Source organism: Macrobrachium rosenbergii, chromosome 10 (assembly GCF_040412425.1).
Source record: "Macrobrachium rosenbergii isolate ZJJX-2024 chromosome 10, ASM4041242v1, whole genome shotgun sequence".
Lineage (NCBI taxonomy): Eukaryota > Metazoa > Arthropoda > Malacostraca > Decapoda > Palaemonidae > Macrobrachium > Macrobrachium rosenbergii.
In genome coordinates this window covers 18,559,563-18,580,986 of record NC_089750.1, presented here as the reverse complement: position 1 = coordinate 18,580,986, position 21,424 = coordinate 18,559,563, and the positions used below count along the sequence as shown (strand labels likewise).

The window sequence follows — 21,424 nt, the reverse complement described above, 5'->3', positions numbered from 1 at the left end:
GTTCAAGATTTTTTGGTCAAGGAAGCCAAATCACACTTAATGAAGGGACACGTGAAACCTAAAGAACCCCATAAATAAATAAAGAAACAAAAATGCTGCAATTTCACAAGGCCAAAAAAAGGGGGTGCAATGCCAATATATCTTCACTTTTTTAAAGCCACGTCTTCCTTTATTCTTCCAAGACATTCGTTGTCTCTATTTACAGAAAACGATCCGAGCCTTTCTTTATTTCTTTACATACTCAGCTGAGAACCCTTGCAACAGAGTCAACAGACTATAAACCCAACGGACCTCCACAGAGAAATCAGCCAGCACAGAACGAGACAAGGTTTGAGCAAAGATGACAGACAGATAAATATGAGGAAACTGAAAATAAAACCGATACACCTGAAATTCAGGAGATGACAACTGGAATGAATATGCTCCTAAGTATTTGGAGATCAGATTCCACACCTGCACTAGGCAAATTATTTCCCATTTTAGTTGTTGCCAAGCTGAAACTCCTAGCAAACTGACTAATATTAAACCTAATGCTAGAAAACGACAAACTGCTTACAGTACCAAAAACAGATAGGTCAGGTAAAGAAGAGTGCACAAAGATATTTGTTGTTATAGTACATTTTACGAAAGAGCGTATCGTAAGAATTTAAGATGACAAGGTAATATGAAAACGAAGAAATAAACGAATCCTTGACGATGGTTGGTAATGATTACATGGCAATATGGACGATACTGTTATATAACACGTTGCTAAAGATGGCACAACCACCAGCTGAGAATTTAATGAAGTGTGAGGCAGCTAACCAGAAAAAAACACTCGAATAAAAAGATCTAAAGCTGAGACACGTAGAGTTAGCTAACTCATTGTAAATCATGTTCGCCTTAATTGTTTTCTTTGCCTGGTCATGGTGAGTTGTAGCATTATGGCCAACACTTGCGTGCTATAGACGTGAAGTACAACAGTGGGGAAACGCCATTTAATTCCGAGGAAGGGTAGTGAGAGCTGGTGCCTCTGAGTTCTTCGAAAGTGAGTGACCGGGAACGTTGTGTGTCGACGCAGGCAGTCCGAGTAAATCAGAGTCCTCTCCAAGTTAGTGGAGCCTCTAGTAACTTAATTTTCCTCTCTCTCTCTCTCTCTCTCTCTCTCTCTCTCTCTTCCTACAGTATATTTGTGCGTGACTGAGTCCTTAGTTAGTTAGATTCCGGTCTTTGTTCCCTCAAACAAAGCGCATAAAGGACATAAATAAAACCGTGGATTAAGTTGTAACTTCTGAACTGCAATGGACTTTAGATGAAAACTTAATAACTCTCTTGCATCTTTGTTACTATTATTTTTAATACAACAGTTAATCTTCTCTAATTCTTATGCATCTCTTCACGTTGACTCTGAAAGATTTAGAGTTCTGAACGAAATTACCAAAGCTCCGTCTTAATCCCTGTCTTCACACTAGATAAAAAATCTGGTAGTGTTCGCTCGCCAGCATTGCATAAACATGTAGGCTAATGGCTTTCTTTAAATTTTCACTACAGGTGAGATTGAATAGCTTAACGATAGTGAATATTTTGATGTAACACAGAGCAAAGACGCCTAAGAAACAATGTCACATTTTGGTTCAGCAAAAGCCACTCCTTCAGGTTCCGATAAAATGGTGAGCGAAGCTACTAAACATTCTTGACCAATTATAAAGACTTGATATTGTATCGAAGCTCGCACGGCAAATGAAGAGCACGCCCCAAAAATCAATGTTATAAAGACTGCAACATATGAATGACTTTGACCTCAGTGCTATTCTAACACTGTAGTGTTAAGGACCACCACTAGCCATAATGTCAGGAGAATCTTGTATAGGAATTTAATCGATTTTCAGAATTTCAGATAAAACCATCGTAGATTAACTGTTATAAGAAAGTTTTTAATTTGAGAAAATTAATAAGAATGGTAACCTTAACCCCAAATCTGGAAATCCTCCCGTCTGATGTGATATATTAGCAATTTATCATTTACTTTTTATAAAAGAGCTTTCTGTCTGTCGGTCGCTCTGTATGTGTCCATCAGAAATCACCTTTTACCTCTCTCTGATTCAAGGTATCTGTCGAGTTCAGCCTTTTCAGCGATCTTTCAAAAATGAGACAAATAATCAGTCGTTTCAGCTAGCGGTGAACAGTAAGTAAAAAAGAACACTAGCCAGAAACGCTGAGAAAAAAAAGAAAAAAAGAGAAAAGGTCGAAAACCTTTCATCTAAATCTGCTGAAAAACGTCTACGGGAAATATTTCCTTCAATGGCATTTCATTTTCTCCACATCAAACATTTCCTTCGGGTTTCGTCCTTAACCAAGGGTAATGCGACCCATTTCTTTTCCTTCGTCAGGGGAATGGGGTGCTCCCGGATTTTGGCGGCCATACTGCTGCTGCCTTTATGTAAAGGTTTGTTTACAAACACGGCTGAAGGAGGCCTCAGTGTCATGAAGTTCCAGCATCAGGCCATTCTGGATCAGACAGGTGCCTTCGTAATGCTGTGGTCTCCTCTTGAGGATGAAATTCACATCGAGATACAGGTAAATGGACTAGAAGTCTATGGGGGTACTGATACTTATCATGTTTAAGTCCAAATTAGAATACAGATAATTTATTTCTGAATTACAGCTCATTGTAAAAAATAAGATATCAGGAAGATCACAGAGTTGCAGGAGGGATGCATTTACTCCAGGTGGCCACAGCAAGAATCCTATGAGTCATTTTTTTTCAGCACTTTACATCATTCTATAGCTAAAAGTTCCGCAGTCATTGTACTTTGGAGTGAATGCATTCAGGCCTAAATATCCTCGATCTAAATGAAAAGTATGTGATGAGGTGATGGAATACTGTGGTTTGCATTGGTATAAAACTTGTTAGCGATGACGAACTTTCCTTTAAATAACTAAAAATGCTTAAAAGTAACCCCGGCCCCTGTTTGGAAATAAAAGATTAAAAGAGGTTTGCTTCCCTCGCTCCCTAAAGTGTCTTACGCTTGGATTGCAAAAAGGCAAAAGAATGTCTGACCAGAACGTAAGTACAGTATCTTAATTTTTGGTAAAAGCTTAAAATGTTCAGTCTTATTATTTGTTCAAGACTATCAGAGCAACACGAATTCTTCAACAAAATTCAGTTCCCAAGAGGTCAGCATACCAATTATAAAGGCCTAAGGTTTACCAAGTCTAACCACCAAATTATGAGCTCTTCGACATGTTACAAAGACCTAAAGATTATTTCTTTTCACAGGTGGCAACAACTGGTTTTATTGGCATTGGATTTTCTCCCGGCGGAGGCATGAAGGGCGCTGACATAGTACTAGCATGGATTGATGACTTCACAGGGGAACTCCACGTTCACGTAAGTGCTCTCGACAATATTAGCATGAAGAGCTTGTTGGCGCGATTGAAACTCGGCGCTGCTGTCGCCTCTACCCTACCGATCCCCTCCCTACCCCGCTCCCACCCGCGGCCGCCAAACAGATTTGCAGGAGGAGGATGGATGTCTCCTCTACCGTCCCGTTCCCCTATCTACCCTGCCCTCACCCGGGGCGAACAAACCGGTCTGCAGGGGGAGGGTGGCTGTGTCATGTCTCCCCTACTGTCACCCAGGGGAGAACAAACAAGATCAAATCCACTCGGATTTTATTATTATAGAAGATAAGTCACAGGGTTCGATGGCGATAACGGATTCATTACTTCATAATGTCAACTACATTACAGACCTACCGTGAGAAATCAAAATATGATAGAATGGAATAAACTGAATGTATTTCAGTTACACTATTTAAATACGTTTATGTTGACTGTAGGCTCAGTTGTCAATTGGGGGACAGAAACATTTCGAATAACGTATCGACTTTAGCCACATGAATTTTCGTTCATTCATTCAATCGCTTAATGCCTTTGATGTTGACATACTGGCATTAATTAAAGTGAACACCTGATTTATGTGAAAGCAAAGGCCCCCCAACCCCGCCTCCCCCCCAAAAAAAAGAACGTACAGCAACAAGCAAAATTTTAAAATTCAAATATGAAAACACAACGAATGTAAAACGATCGCACACCCCATTTCAAATACAATACTAAAATTTTCAAAGTATATAACAACCAAATTCAAAAAGAAAAGTAAATTTTTTAAGGCATGTAATATTATGGTACTGAAATTAAAGGGACTTACCTCTAATACTACTGAAGGTGTTCAAACGCATCGACAGATGACTCCGTCTCACCAGCTGGATCCCAGCTGCACAAATGAGCCACGAATCGTTATGTCCCTATTGATTGTCTTTGGCCTTTAAGTATGTATTTGCTTGGTGTGTATAAACGGAGTTGATATAAAAAAAAAAAAAAAAAACTACATCGTTCTCGGTGTCAAATGGACAGTTCCTCATCTTGGCTATCAACACCCGACATCAGATTAGTGGCTAAGTTCAGAACCTGGAACAAACATTTGAAAGTCCTTTGAAAGAAGATGGATTTTTTCCGCTCTTTATACTGCATATTTAGTCACTGGTAATAATAACAATTAATAATTGCAGGTGGGCTTTTGAAAATAATAGTTCTAGAGCCTCGTGAATACCTAAATTAGATATCTTTAGCAACTCAAAATAAAATACTTCAACAATGTTACCTGATCACAATCACGCCACATACCAATCACGACAATATTATCAGCTGCATAAATAGCACTGTAACATGTGAATTTAAACCAAAATTAGCTACTATATTCGATGGCAAGTTCATGCTATTATCAAGTTCTTATGAAAGCTTGTGTATATCTGCAAATTTTTCATTCATAATGCACCTAATTCACCTTTTTCATTAGAGCACGTAACATGTGAAAATATAATTCTTTATATAAACCCACCGAAAAATAGTATTGTAACTCTCCAAAATCTTTCGGACAACAACTTATAAAGTACTATCTGGCAACATTCTACCAAGCTCATGAACCCAACTCACCACTATTCTTGTTGTACGGTATTTGACGAATTCCCTGCATTTCCCAATATCAGTTGGATTTTTCATGTTACTCAGAAACTTACCAATATTAGGTTCAAGATAGACAAATCTGCAACCAGGCCATTCTCTCTCAAAGTTTCAATATTTGCTTGTGAATGGTTTATGCATCAACTAGAAACCCAGTCATCTCTCTTGCTCACTACGTCATAGGTGAAGGGGTTCAAGCCAGACATGTCAATGATCCTTTGCTCTAGGCCTAATGCAACAGGATTGTGCACTGCTATGCATCTTATTGACCTTACCTTTCTCTATTTCATTGTACTCAACTACATAGCGTGTTGTTTTCCCCTTAGAAAACAGTACCCTCTGCGCACTGTAGGAATTATCCTTAGTTCCTCATTGGAGGGGTGGGTATAGTTCTCAGCTAGCACGCTGCCGGCCCAGCGTTCGATTCCCCAACCGGCCAATGAAGAATTAGAGGAATGTATTTCTGGCGATAGAAACTCATTTCTCGTCATAATGTGGTTCGGATTCCACAATAAGCTATAGGTCCCGTTGCTAGGTAACCAATTGGTTCTTAGCCACGTAATATAAATCTAATCCTTCGGGCCAGCCCTAGGAGAGCTGTTAATCAGCTCAGTGGTCTGGTCAAACTAAGGTATACTTAACTTAACTTTAACTAGAGTCCTTGCAACCCCCCTTAGGCCTCTACTTGCACCCATTTTTTTCTTTCAGCCTTTTAGTTTCCCTCCTTTGCCATTTCCTTTCTTCAGCCTTGCTGTCAGACACCTCTAATCGTTACTCGTAAAGCAACTGTGGGAGTTTCTCCGAGTTCCACCCATCAATCCTTGTACTTCACCTTTACTTTCCAGTTTTCTTGTCTTGCTGTCCAATCACTCCAACTCCCTCTTTTCATGTCTCAAGTGCTGAAAGGCCGGAGTTGCACTAGTGCTCGGCTTGACAGCCTAAATCTCACTAAATCAAAAAAGTGCTCGGCTTGACAGCCTAAATCTCACTAAATCGAAAAAGTGCTCGGCTTGACAGCTTAAATCTCACTAAATCAAAGTGCTCGGCTTGACAGCCAAAATCTCACTAAATCAAAAAAGTGCTCGGCTTGACAGCCAAAATCTCACTAAATCAAAAAAGTGCTCGGCTTGACAGCCAAAATCTCACTAAATCAAAAAAGTGCTCGGCTTGACAGCCTAAATCTCACTAAATCGAAAAAGTGCTCGGCTTGACAGCTTAAATCTCACTAAATCAAAAAAGTGCTCGGCTTGACAGCCAAAATCTCACTAAATCAAAAAAGTGCTCGGCTTGACAGCCTAAATCTCACTAAATCAAAAAAGTGCTCGGCTTGACAGCCTAAATCTCACTAAATCAAAAAAGTGCTCGGCTTGACAGCCTAAATATCACTAAATCAAAAAAATGTGCTCGGCTTGACAGCCTAAATCTCACTAAATCAAAAAAAGTGCTCGGCTTGACAGCCTAAATCTCACTAAATAAAAAAAAGTGCTCGGCTTGACAGCCTAAATCTCACTAAATAAAAAAAAATGTTCGGCTTGACAGCCTAAATCTCACTAAATCAAAAAAGTGCTCGGCTAGACAGCCTAAATATCACTAATCAAAAAAAGTGCTCGGCTTGACAGCCTAAATCTCACTAAATAAAAAGTGCTCGGCTTGACAGCCTAAATCTCACTAAATCAAAAAAAGTGCTCGGTTTGCCAGCCTAAATCTCACTAAATCAAAAAAGTGCTCGGCTTGACAGCCTAAATATCACTAAATAAAAAAAGGTGTTTTGCTGATGTTAAGCTGCCAAACAAGCGATGTTTCCTCCTCGAAACGTAAGCCTTATGCTAGTTGATGAACCATGGCCGTACAGATGATGTTCTGATCGTGGGCCCGACTTTCATCTAGGCCTATGAGTGACATCATAAGTAAGAAACAAGTTATGGATACTAATTTACTTATTTTGAGTGTGTTTTCCACAACCGTTATTGAATTTATCTTTGTCTCTTTCCTTATACCATTTCAAAACAGATTTTAGATACGGTATTGTGTCAGTAATCATGCTTAATTTTTGGATTCAAACTTTAGCTTCCGCCTTGACTTCTCCGTAGCGATCTAAAGTGAAATTTGCAAAATGTTCCGTACGTCTTTCATGAAATGAAACCTTTTCTTCCCATCCTTATATATAATAATATCTGTATTGTTAACAGATATTCCAATGAGAAAAATTATTTGTATAAAAAAAGTATGTAGTTGTTTGGTGAACGAAAACCACTGGAAGTGTTGCAGTATATTTTGGAGTAAGAGTATAAGTCGGCCAATAACCCTTATCCACTTCCGTTAATTTAAATTTTAGTTTTCTTTAAAAGAAAACTGTTGTGCCGGCTTTGTCTGTCCGTCCGCACTTTTTTCTGTCCGCCCTCAGATCTTAAAAACTACTGAGGCTAGAGGGCTGCAAATCGGTATGTTGATTTTCCACTCTCCATTCATCACACATACCAAATAGCAACCCTCTAGCCTCAGTAGTTTTTATTTTATTTAAAGTTAAAGTTAGCCATAATCGTGCTTCTGGCAACGATATAGGCCAGGCCACCACCGGGACGTGGTTAAAGTTTCATGGGCCGCGGACCATACAGCAATATACGACCTCCGTAAGATATGTCTATTTTCGGTGGCCTTGATTATAAGCTGTAGCTGCTGCACAGAAAACTCGACTGCGCCGAAAAAACTTTGGCGCATTTTTCACTTATTTATTCTTTATTGGCTGTTATTTCCGTTCATTATCTTCATCATTATCATCACCGCCATCAACGTGATTTTATAAAAATTGTCATTTGGATGTGTCCACTATCTTTTATCACGTGCTTCGGTTGAATTTCTCTTTAAAAACATGAGTCAGTTATGAACTCGACATAATTCATGGTTTTGAACAGACAGTTTTCATTGCTAAAAATGAATTTTGTTAAGAAGAGTCATAATTAATTACAGCATTCATAACCACTGTTAATGTTGTCTTACATTGGGCAGAATCAATTTGCAGTTCTCGACGTATTGTAACATCGTTTAGTTGGCCAGGCGGTCATTTAAATGCTTTCCATAAAGTTTTCGTTCAAAAGTGCTAATAACCTGGGGAAGAACCAGGTAAAAGGATAATGACGTCCGAAACGAAGTGGAGACTGCGACGAACATCGAAATATATTCTTAGTCATGGACACGGCGATCGTGTCCCGTCATTTCTCTTTAACACTTAAATTAAATCGTTACGTAACCCTAAAGCTTTGTTTTTCACTTAGGAAGCCTTGAGCTTTGAACTTTCTAAAAAAAAAAAGAAAGCTAAAATTATCTGTTTTTAGTTTCAGAAGACTTGGTGGTGTTTTTCATCTGGAAGGGTATTTTCAACTTATTTAGATTCCATCCACGTTAATGTCGCTTGTCATCCTATGAAATTTACGTATTTCGAAAACATCCATTAGAGTTACAACGTTCAGGTAATTACCAAAAATCTTTTGGTAATTACCAATAATTTATGAATTAGAAGCATCTCTAAAACAGCAATTTAAATAAAAAATTCAAGTATATAATCACCAGTAAATTATCCAGAACTATATATTTTTTTTATGTTCTCTCCATACAAACATGAAACTCATGACTGTGCTTTAAGCTAAAAATTCTATAAAATCATTACACATTACTTGGTCTCGCGAAAAGGCAGAATCCTAATGCATTCGTAAGAATTTTTTTTTAATCTTGCATATGGGACTTTATTAGGCATCACAATGTAAAATGAAAGCTGATAAAGGTTGGAGTAGACCCATACTGTTAATTCTTTCCTTTTTAACATTTCGATATTATTCAGGCTAATTAACTCTACGACAAATTGTGCAGCCTTTAATGAAAAATATTACCGTATGCAAGATGGGAGTCTCAAGGATATTGTGGCTGTAATACTAATTTTCTATCTACCAATAAATTTGCCACACTTGTTCGTCAAGAATTCGTGCGACTGTTAATACAGTTCCTGAAGGTAAAGTTACAGGCCTCTATTAACTATAGAACGATTGCGTGATGACTTCTGATACCCGAGGATGCCAATTCGGGTACATCCCTGGCGAGAAATACAATTCCCGCCTTGGCTTAGGAGGGGAATCTTCCTAAGCGAGGCAGGAAGGGATGAAGAAACCCTTTCATTATGGACTTGGCTGACTGTGAAGTCCCTGCATTTTAAAGAAACAAAACCTGTTACTGAAACTTGAAACAGACACTGAGTAGTTCAAACAAGCACAATATCATGGTGGGACGAAAGATTTATAAAAGTAAGCTTGAATGTTAAATTTCAGTATTTTCATACAGAATACTTTACTCGCTGCTTTTGCTTCTATCCAAATCCTTCATCTAGCTCACAATATTACGAGGAGACAAGAACATTTTTTTAGAGTTGAGCATGCCTCTGACAGGTCACCCAAAGCTCCTCACTGCAAACAGACACAAGCACGAAGTTTCGTTCACCTCATGAGGTCAGAAATGTTTACAACTGAATTCAGGTTCACCTGTTCTAATAAATTTTACTCATGGTCAGATAATTGATAAAATCATCAGACCTAACTGTGAGACTGACCTTTGACTCAAGGATAAAACTTGTAAACATGCTTACAAGGGAACTGCATTTATGATTTCTCATAGTCATCTAGCAAAAAATCCTTAAGGTCATAATGGGAGAGACAATTTCATTAGTAATATATCTTCAGTTATTGAAGATATATTACTAATGAACACCAAGGCGTTCAGCTTTCCCCCAAAATTGAGCACGTTGAGAGAGTCACCTAATTAAACTATATAAAATTTACCATGACCCATTTAACCATTCTGGAGATATCCTTTTAACACAGACAGCCAAGGGTGAAAGCAACTCTGTTCCAACTTCGTTGAGGTAAGTAAGAAGAATAAAACTATAAATACTGAACTAGTTGGTTAGAAATTCACCTTTCTAAATGTCATCATCATATCTTCCAGGACCGCCACGCCACTGGCATGATGATACCACTTATCGACAAGCAACAAGATATAACGGTAGCTGGAGGATACCAGAACGACACCCACACCGTCCTTCGCTTCTCGCGTCCCTGGAACACCTGCGACGATCCCGACGACATGAAACTCTCCGGTGACACGACCAGGGTCATCTGGGCGTACTCTTACCGGGATCCTGAAGGTGATATGGATATGGGCATCCACGACCAGAGAGGAACCAAGAGCATCTACCTTCGGGAGCCCAGGTTTTCTCTTCCAACTTTCTCCGAGGATGTCAAGAGCATCGATTTTCTTGCCTCAGAAGTGAGTGATTGAGTTTTGTTCTTGAAGGGCTTGAGTTCACAGATAAAGATACCAAATTACCCATATACAAGTCGAGGCTGAGAGCCTGTCAGGGCCTTAAAAATTTCAGTTCACTATTTACGGAAAAGATATGAAACTGCTAATTAAGTAAAGGGTGTCTCATTAAGAGGCAGTGCGCCCACATTAAAACAAAAAAATTTTCCGTAACTATAAACTTCCTAAGAGTCTTGGTAATATCTTTACTCTTTAACTATTCATAAACGTTCAATAAATTCTCAATAGGAAATTTGTACGCAATGTTATCTGCCCCTGTAACTAAAATTATACTGATTCTATTTATTAATTCTCTCCCTGACAGGTAGAGTTACCCGGTCATTTGGATACAATATACTGGTGCCAAATTTATCGGATTCCAGGTCTAGTGACTAAGAATCACCTGATTGGGGTAAGATGTCAAACTGATTCAACAGATTTCTCAACTATTAAACTCTTTTTAACAAACGGTAGTCTCTTTCATTCTTAAAACAGGCAAGCACATACGTACATTCATATTTATTCCTGAGTATGCCTTCATATGTTTACGTGGTTTTGCCAAAAACTTTTTTTGTGTAATCATTATAATTTAGTAACTTCAACATAAGAACACATAACCTGCCTGTCTCTCTCTCTCTCTCCTTCATTCATATATATATATATATATATATATATATATATATATATATATATATATATATATATATATATATATATATATAAAACATACATACATATACATATATATATATATACACACAAACATACACACACACACACACACACACATAAATATATATATATATATATATATATATATATATATATATATATATATATATATATATATACATATACATAAAGGCAAATGCCACGCAGGAAAGGGTGAAACAGCGGATTGGTTGCTAGGCCTTTCGACTACAATGGTCCTTTACTAGTCTGCTAGTAAAGAACCAAACATTCATCACGTTCCATATCTTCGTGATTCAGTTATACATATACCTATATATATGTATGTATGATTATAATAACATTAACACGTGACTCGTTTATCACACATCACCACAGGTGAAAAAATGAGAGACTGAGTGTAAAGGTACTGGCCGGTTTCAGCTTTATTTCCAAGCCATCGACAAAGGACTGATACTGAATGGTAGAAATCACAATGTACAGTATATATTTGAGACTACAAACCCACATCTGGCAGTTGTCAAAGAGGGGTAAACTCATTAGTACTAGTGGTAGAAATCACAATATATACTCATGAGACAGTACCGACAAACATACAGACCGCTGGAGACTACAACTACCACTAGTAATGAGTTTACCCCTCTTTGACAACCGCCAGATGTGGATTTGTAGTTTCAAACGTTTGTGTATGTTAGTCCGTACTGCCTCTGTAGTATATATAATATTGTGATTTCTACCACTATGTATCAATCAGCCCCTTGTCGATGGCTTGGAAATAAAGCAGAAACCGGTAAGGACCTATACACTCAGTCTCTCATTTTTTCATCTGCATGGTGCTGTGATATTATATATACTGGTATATATATATATATATATATATATATATATATATATATATATATATATATATATATATATATATATATATATGTGTGTGTGTGTGTGTGTGTGTGTGTGTGTTTGTGTGTGTGTGTGTATATACGTATGTATGTATATATGTATATATATACACATATATATACAATATGTGTATACGTGTGTATGTAACAAAGATAGATATTTCACGAAAAGACTAAAATCTTAGTCTAAAGCACATAATGCAAGAAGCTAAATCAAAGGTTCCATGACTTAATTGCAGTACACCCCAGTAATTCAAAATGGCAACCACGAGCAAGTACATCACATCCTCCTGTACGAGTGCCACCTGAACGAAAGCTCTGTGCATTACGAACAATGGCTCACCGCCGGAGGGCGACAATGCTTGACTGCTAATATGCCCTCGTCCTGGTATTACTGCGGTCACACTATCGTTGCTTGGGCTATTGGTTCTGAAGGTAAGAATTGGGGAGAATATGATAATATGTATTCGAACGTACGCGTTTGTTTGTGCTCAGTTAGATTCAGGCTATGTGAAGTTTCTTCTCGTCTTGGGTAGCGGTTTGACTGGCAAAATATTGTATTAGTGCCGGAGAGCGTACCTCAGTAGATGTTATTATTTATCTATCCACACATGCAAAGCAGTTATGTTAATTTAAAAGTTAACCTTCTTTCACTGAATTCGCACGTTTAAATATGCTTTCACATATACACTGGTTCATGACGGTCGTTATTCAAAATGTGCATTAGTTTTCGCTTTAAGATGCTGCTATTAGCAAGAGGAAATAACTATAGTTTTTGTAACAGTCACTGGTGGCTTTCAAAGTTTCTAAGGGTCATTCCATTAAAAATCACACATGTGAAGGTTAATAATTTAAATAAAACTTAAAACGATAATTAATAAAATAAGTCACCTGTTGCAGGTGGGATTTAAATTTGATTCATTGCAGGTGAGCTATTCCCTGAACACGTAGGCCTGCCCCTAGGAGAGGCATATGGAGGTGCGGACTACTTCATGATACAAATTCACTATGACAATCCCAAACTCAAAACAGGTGAGCATTGCTTGTCAAACTCTGATAAGAATTCTGGTGACTCAAAAAGTTTACTTACAAAATCGTACCAACGAGTATGCAGAATGAGACACTGGGTGATTTATATGTCATATATTTATTGGCTCAATGCCTTCTTTCTGTAAGAATGAACGAATTCCGCAATTTTCATACTACAAGGTCAGAAACTCAGTTTATATTAGAGTGTGATTCATTCATAATTTGAATAAGAACTCCTTGTTATGTGAAGCTTCCTAGAATTATGTTGATCTCATAAGTTTTAGCATACTGACTATTTATTCTAGGCCTTTTGCGTATATTTTTTCCTGTAATATTTTTTTGTAAAGTCTACATATATTCAGCTAAATAGTAAAATCCCCATAACACCCGGAAAAGGAAAAATGTTGCTTCACGATAATTATTTAAACTTCTGACAGGAGTGGTAGACAGCTCAGGCCTGCGGCTCTACTATACGGACCAAACGAGGGAAATAGACGGAGGGGTCATTATGGTGGGGAGCGATGTTGAACCAACTATGATTATCCCTCCAAGACAACACTGGAAGACGATTGGTATTTGCCCTGGGGAGTGTACCGAGGTGGGAGACTTCTGGGTTAATCGAATGATTAGAAATAAAATTACTTGATAAAATGTTGGATTATATACTGAAAAAACTTGGCCAACAAAAGCGTCCTTGACTTTTACGACTCAAAACTTGACACTTACGTAACCAAATCATTCACGTTTTTCAGAGTTTCCCAAAGGATGGCATAAGGATATTCCAAGGGCTACTGCATGCACATCTCTTGGGTCGAGCCATCGCTGTCAGACACATACGAAACGGAGTGGAACTTCCAACAGTATTTAAGGGTAAGCCTTGATATCATGCTGAAGGACTTTCACAAGGAAATTTATCTCTGAATGCTTGCAAATCAACATTCATCTCTTTTAATAATTTCCAGCCAAATTTTCTCTCAAAATAATTCCCTATCAAAATTTATGTTTCTCAAGTCTTTCAGTTCAAAAAGCAACTCTTTTTCATAATTACTTAAAAAATAAAAATTTATCTCCCAGAATACTTTAAGCTATTTATTTTCTTGCTAATTTCAGGTCTACATTGATCTCACTGAATACTTTCAAGGATTTGTCTTCCTAAATGTTATCAAATCAAAATTCACCATTTATATTACTTTCAAATCAAAACTGCTTCTCTGAATTCTGTTAATCATTCCTCCATTGTCTCAATGATCCTCGTAGATATGAACTACGACTTCAACTACCAGCAACAAAGGGTTCTGAAGGAGGACATGGTCGTCATGCCAGGGGACACACTCATTGTCGAATGCGATTACGACTCCACAAGGAAAGCCATCCCTACTTTTGTTAGTATGACATTTCTTTTTTCTCTCAGACGCTTTCAGTAATTTTAAATAAGGTGTGTCAAAGACGAATGTAGTATGACGTTGGGGTCTTGTGGACCACGTGATTGTACGAGGAAATAGTGTGAAATACGTTCGTGACTGAGGCGCTTCTGTTCTCTATATGTTAGTGGCTTAACGTGCCGATGTGCTGAGTGTTCTAGACTGTGCTCTCAAATAGTTAATAGGTTCTTTTCATTATTCCTGTGCAACACTGTTACCGGCTCCTTTATTCATTGTTTTAGGTTGAGAATGTAATTGCACTGACAACCTTGAACACGAATGAAAGAGCAAGCAACAATGTTTTACAGAAATAGTAAATTCCCAGGAATCTTACTAACCGCTACAGTGCAAAAAGCAAGAGTCTAGTGTACACTGCAAACAATAAGCTCTACTGTTAAGAGTATATAAACACGACAAGTCTGGACTCATTTTCCTTTCAATCACATACAAGCAATAGAATTTACATGTGCATTTTGTGAAGGCAAAGTGATAGTCTGCAATATCAATTTAACGCTAAAACTCAGAATGGCAAGTTGTTTTTTTATGAGAAACTAAGCCTGTCTTGAACGATCCTTATAAAATTCTACTTCGTAATAAAAAAAAATGTACATTTACGGTATTACACTTTTCAACTAGATATGCTTTCCATCTTCTCGAACAAACGGCATGTGAAGGATGGTGGTAAGCAGTTTCTCTTTTCTTTCTTTAGACCTTTCCTCCCAGAGGTAAGATGAAGGGGCACTGAAACTATTAACCAACTGTTCTCTTTAGATAGTAGTCCAAACTCCAAGCAGGCGAGTTTGACCATCCCAAGAACCGGGTGAAGAGGCTTAAAAAGACACTCCTTAAGATATTTGTGCTCTCTGTAAGTGAAAAGGTTTATAGAATGGAAACAAATAATCAACCACTTTTCAGAAGCTTAGAAGTCTATTTTAACGGCGGGTAATATTCATCCTCTTTCGTATTGAATTTGCTTGATCTGTACTCAAAATGACGAAAGCCTCTTCCCACCTCTGATTATTGTCATTCAAATTCCGAAAACCATATGTACAGTACTATGAATGTATTCTGCATATTAGTCAGTTATCGGGCAACGTTTGTATAAAAATTTTGACAATAATCACGCTGAATCTGATGCAGTAATTAGCTGGAAGCCATTTAAAAGTCAGAAATCAGTTTTGTTTACATTTCCCCCCATCTGAAAAAAAATCAGTCTCCATCTGCTTGAACTGTTTCTTAATCTAGATAGACTCTCAGGACTAAAATCACCAACGTTAGCATGCCAAGATAGAGCTTTGACAGATAGCTGTCAAAAAACTCTTGAAGTATTCCCTGGATTTCCCAGCATCCGTAATCCTGACTGTAAATGGCCTCTGTGACGAACAACCCGAAGTCGTAGATTCTCTTAGTCTTTGTGTGAGAACTCTTCATAATCGTTACTTGAGATAATAATGCTCCAACTGATAATTCCTGACAGCGTCTCTTTCTTTTGAAAAAGGGAGGCGAGAACACTGACGACGAGATGTGTTTGGTTTACTTCACTTATTATCCTCGCATGGAACTTTCATCCTGCCTCTCGGTTCCCGCGGTTTCTCACATATATAGATCCTTGGGCGTTCAGAAGGTCTACTTCGAGGATAAGGTCTCGTAAGTAGGGGTCTTTGCTTAGATCAGAAAATATAAATAGAAGCATATCTCAAGGTAATATACAGGGAAATGTTTCATAACTCCATGAGCTGAAATAAATAAATAGCCTAAATCGGTGGAAAATTTGTTTTAAAATAATAAACTACATTTTGTTCTTCATGCAGGAAAATGTTTCCAGCACTAAATGGGTACGTATCAATTTCTATTCTTTGCTTTTGTGCCTGTTTCGCCAAACAATATTAATTCTAGTTGTTAATGAGAATATCTTGGAGATAAAATCAAGATGCAATATCGTTATGTACTACACTACAAGACAGCACATATACATACACACATTTATATATATATATATATATATATATATATATATATATATATATATATATATATATTTATATATAATATATATATATATATATATATATATATATATATATATATATATATATATATATATATTATATACATATATTCATATATAAATAATATATATATATATATATATATATATATATATATATATATATATATATATATATATATATATATATATATATATATATATATACACATATATATTCGTGCATGTGAGTGCATATCCACTGCAGTAATCATAAAACCTTTTTATACTATTTTCCTACAGGAACAGAGTTATAGATACAAACAGCATCAAAGAAATGGACAAGAAGTTTTTGGAGGACCCTTCTGGAGATTTTCAGGACTTAGATATATCGTTGGAATTAAAAAGAATCGTAGCAAAAAGTCCCAAAGGTAGCTATTTTTTATCGCAGTGATTTTCTCTATATTCTTATCTATCCATCATATTTGCTCCCCATGTACGAGTATATACTTATTAAACAATTCGTCTTGGTAGCTTGAATTTTTTCTGTCATCCATATTCAAAATCCAGAACTCATAGACAAAACAGTCTTATCAGTGCCACGATACTTGCACTGTATATTCCATCTTTTGCCTTTCAAGACCCTCTTATTTTATTCGATGAGCTTACAATACTCTAGCTAACTTCTAGCTTCAGCATATCCGCAATTCTGGGTCAGCTCTTCTCACTCTGTAACATTCCTTTCGCTATATTCACGAGTGTACCTTAGCCATTCTACACTCTGCTAATCCCTCTTCCTGGGTTGCATTTGGTACTACAGCCTGAAGGTTGTTAAAGTTCGTTTTCAGCTCTCTCATCTTAAATGTTTTATCACTCACTTTTACTAGCCTTTGTAACTTATATTCACTCACACTAGTTCGCACTATTATCCACAACCAATATTCGTAACCTTTTCTCATTTAACCATAACTTGTGCATATATATATATATATATATATATATATATATATATATATATATATATATATATATATATATATATATATATATATATATATATATATATATATATATATTATATATTTATATATATATATATATATATATATATATATATATTATTATATATATACACATATATATTATTTACAACCAAATTTGCAACCTTATCTCTCATTCAACTGTAACTTGCTTGTGTGTGTGTGTGTGTGTGTGTGTATATACACACACACTAGCTGACCGACCCAGCACTGCCCGGGAAAACTGAAGAATTCAGAAAAATTTCCCTGCACCTCCTTGTACTAACTGGCCCTTTTATCCAGAAATTACTGTGCTGACTGTCCCTTTTATCCAAATATTACTTTGCTGACTGTCCCATTTAACCAGGCATTACTGTGGTGACTGTCCCTTTTATCCAGAAATTATTGTACTAACTGTCCCTTTTATCCAAATATTACTTTGCTGACTGTCCCATTTATCTAGATATTACTGTGGTTTCTGTCCCATTTACCCCATTATTACTGTGGTGGCTGTCCCTTTTATTCAGGTATTACTGTAGTTTCTGTCCCATTTATCCAGTTCTTCCTGTGGTGCCTGTCCCTTTTATCCAGATGTTACTGCTGTAACTGTCCCTTTTATCAGGTGTTACTCTGCTGACTTTCTCATTTATCCAGGTATTACACTGCTGACTTTCCCATATATCTAGGTATTACTGTGCTGACTGTCCCTTTTATCCAGGTATTACTGTACTGACTATCCACTTTATTCAGGTATTACTGTAGTTTCTGTCCTATTTATCCAGTTATTACTGTGGTGACTGTCCATTTTATCCAGATGTTACTGTTGTGACTGTCCCTTTTATCCAGATATTACTCTGCTGACTTTCTCATTTATCCAGTTATTACTCTACAGAACTTCCCATTTATCCAGGCATTATTGTGCTGTCCCTTTTACCCAGATATTACTGGGCTGACTGTCCCTTTTATCCAGACATTACTGTGGTGACTGTCCCTATTATCCAGGTACTACTGTGGTGACTGTCCCATTTATCCAGGCATTACTATTATCTCTGTCCCTTTTATCCACGTATTACTGTGCTGACTGTACCTTTTTTCCAGGTATTACTGTAGTGACTGTCCATTTTATCTAGATATTACTGTGGTGACAGTCCCATTTATCCAGGTATTACTGTGGTGGCTGTCCCATTTATCCAAGTGATATTACTATGGTGACTGTCCCATTTATCCAGATATTACTGTGCTGACTGTCCCTTTTATCCAAAGATTATTGTGCTGACTGTCCCATTTATCCAAGTATTACTGTGCTGACTGTCCCTTCTATCCAAAATTACTGTGCTGACTGTCCCTTTTATCCAGGGATTACTGTGCTGACTGTCCCTTTTGTCCAAGTATTTACTGTGGTGACTGTCCATTTTATCCAGATATTATTGTGGTGACTGTCCCATTTACCCACCCCCCCATTAATCCTAAACACCCCGCACCCCACTTAACTGAAACACACCCAATAAACCTACGCACACCCCCACTAAACCTAAACACTCCCCCCTGCTAAACCTAAACACACACCCCCACTAAAGCTAAACACATCCCCACTAAATCTACACACAAACCTTGATACAGAACTATTAATCACAGGAAAGAAAAGCATTTTCAATAATATATTTCTATGGTATTGCATACATGAAATGAGGTATTATAAACCAGTAGAGTTTATTTACCACATGTTGCAGAGGGAAGGAGGAAAGGGGATGGGGAGGGGGATGGGGGTACGGATTTGAAACCTACCCTATTATCGAAGTTGGGACAAATGATGGCCACGTGCCAAATTTTGTCTAGATCGGTCAAGCGGTTACCACACATGTTACAAAAGGGAAGGGGGAAGGGGAATGGGTTACGGTTTGAAACTTACCCTATTATCTAAGTTGGGTTAAATAATGGCCGCGTGCCAAATTTTGTCTACATCAGTCAATAGGTTACCACAAAAGTTACAAAGGGAAATGGGAAAGGGGATGCGGAAGGGGAAGGGGAAAAGGGTACGAATTTGAAACCTACCCTATTATCCAAGTTGGGTCAAATGATGGCCACATGCCAAATTTTGTCTAGATCGGTCAAACGGTTACCACACAAGTTACAAAGGGAAAGGGAAAGAGGATGAGGAAGGGGAAAGGGGTACAGGTTTGAAACCTACCCTATTATCTAAGTTGGGTAAAATGACGGCCACTTGCCAAATTTTGTCTAGATCGGTCAAGCGGTTACCTCATAAAATACAAAGGGAAGGGGAAGAGGGAAGGAGAAGGGGAAGGGGAATGGGAAGGGGTTAATGATTTAAACCTACCATATTATCTAAGTTGGGTCAAATGATGGCCATAAACCAAATTTTGTCTAGATCGGTAAAGTCGTTACCACATAAGTTACAAAGGGAAGGGGGAGGGGGAAGGGGAATGGAAAGGGAAGGGAAGGGGGTAAAGGTTTTAAACCTACCCTATTATCTAAATTGGGTCAAATGATGGCCACATGCCGAATTTTGTCTAGATCGGTCAAGTGGTTACCACATAAGTTACAAGGGGAAGGGGAAGGGAGATGAGGGAAGGAGAAGGGGAAGGGGAAAAGGATACTGGTTTGAAACCTACCCTATTATCTAAGTTGGGTCAAATGATGGCCATAAACCAAATTTTGTCTAGATCGGTAAAGTGGTTACCACATAAGTTACAAGGGGAAGGGGAAGTTGAAAGGGAAAGGGAAGGGGAAAGGGAAGGGGAAGGGGGTAGAGGTTTTAAACCTACCCTATTATATAAGTTGGGTGAAATGATGGCCACGCGCCAAATTTTGTCTAGATCGGTCAAGCGGTTACCACATAAGTTACAAAGGGAAGGGGGAAGGGGGATGAGGAAAGGGAAGGGGGTACAGGCTTGAAACCTACCCTATTATCTAAGTTGGGTCAAATGATGGCCACTTGCCAAATTTTGTCTAGATCGGTCAAGCGGTTACCACATAAAATACAAAGGGAAGAGGAAGAGGGAGGGGGGTTGGGGAAGGGAATGGGAAGGCGTAAAGGATTTAAACCTACCCTATTATCTAAGTTGGGTCAAATGATGGCCACTTGCCAAATTTTGTCTAGATCGGTCAAGCGGTTACCACATAAAATACAAAGGGAAGAGGAAGAGGGAGGGGGAAGGGGAAGGGGAATGGGAAGGCGTAAAGGATTTAAACCTACCCTATTATCTAAGTTGGGTCAAATGATGGCCACGAGCCAAATTTTGCCTAGATCGGTAAACTGGTTGCCACGTAAGTTACAAAGGGAAGGTGAAGGGGAAGGGAAAAGGAAGGGTAAGGGGAAGGGGTAAAGGTTTTAAACCTACCCTATTATCTAAGTTGGGTCAAATGATGGCCACGTGCCAAATTTTGTCTAGATCGGTCATGTGGTTACCAAATAAGTTACAAAGGGGAAGGGAGATGAGGGAAGGGGAAGGGGAAAAGGGTACGGGTATGAAACCTACCCGATTATCTAAGTTGGGTCAAATGATGGCCACATGCCAAATTTTGTTTAGGTCGATCAAGCAGTTACCACATAAATTACAAAGGGAAGGGGGAAGAGGGATGGGGGAAGGGGAGGGGGAAAGGAGTACCTACATGTTTGAAACCTACCCTATTATCTAAGTTGGGTCAAATGATGGCACGTGCCAAATTTGATCTAGATTGGTCAAGTAGTTCGGATTTCTATAGCGCACAAACACACAAACATACAAACACACCCATACAAACATTCACTTTTATATATTAAGACATACTGTGTGTGTGTGTGTATATATATATATATATATATATATATATATATATATATATATATATATATATATATATATATATATATATATATATAACATATTGTCACATACGTTATATTTTTTATTCTCACAAATGTCATTTAATATTCAGTTCACTATACCTTAAGAGTAATGTTACCCAAAAGGGAATTTTAATTGATAAGTGCTTCAATCACCAGTGTGATTTGAACCGCTGCCTTGTTTAGAAACA

The 21,424-nt window shown here is 37.7% G+C and overlaps 1 protein-coding gene across 4 annotated transcripts in view; it reads left to right on the top strand.

The window, feature by feature from the left end:
• The first annotated feature begins 890 nt into the window (after window positions 1-890).
• LOC136842523 (DBH-like monooxygenase protein 1) overlaps window positions 891-21,424 on the top strand; it is a 50,550-nt gene continuing 30,016 nt past the window's right edge. The window contains exons 1-13 of one of the 4 annotated variants that reach the window (XM_067109936.1): window positions 891-1,027; window positions 2,370-2,556; window positions 3,260-3,370; window positions 9,991-10,311; window positions 10,670-10,756; window positions 12,173-12,368; window positions 12,861-12,965; window positions 13,400-13,560; window positions 13,715-13,832; window positions 14,220-14,344; window positions 15,882-16,030; window positions 16,195-16,218; window positions 16,674-16,801. In XM_067109936.1, the coding sequence (XP_066966037.1) occupies window positions 2,374-2,556; window positions 3,260-3,370; window positions 9,991-10,311; window positions 10,670-10,756; window positions 12,173-12,368; window positions 12,861-12,965; window positions 13,400-13,560; window positions 13,715-13,832; window positions 14,220-14,344; window positions 15,882-16,030; window positions 16,195-16,218; window positions 16,674-16,801 (1,708 nt within the window). In that variant the 5' untranslated portion in view covers window positions 891-1,027; window positions 2,370-2,373. Of the gene's footprint in view, window positions 1,091-2,369; window positions 2,557-3,259; window positions 3,371-9,990; window positions 10,312-10,669; window positions 10,757-12,172; window positions 12,369-12,860; window positions 12,966-13,399; window positions 13,561-13,714; window positions 13,833-14,219; window positions 14,345-15,881; window positions 16,031-16,194; window positions 16,219-16,673; window positions 16,802-21,424 lie in introns of all 4 variants that reach the window. The other 3 variants (XM_067109937.1, XM_067109935.1, XM_067109938.1) reach the window with 3 other exon arrangements.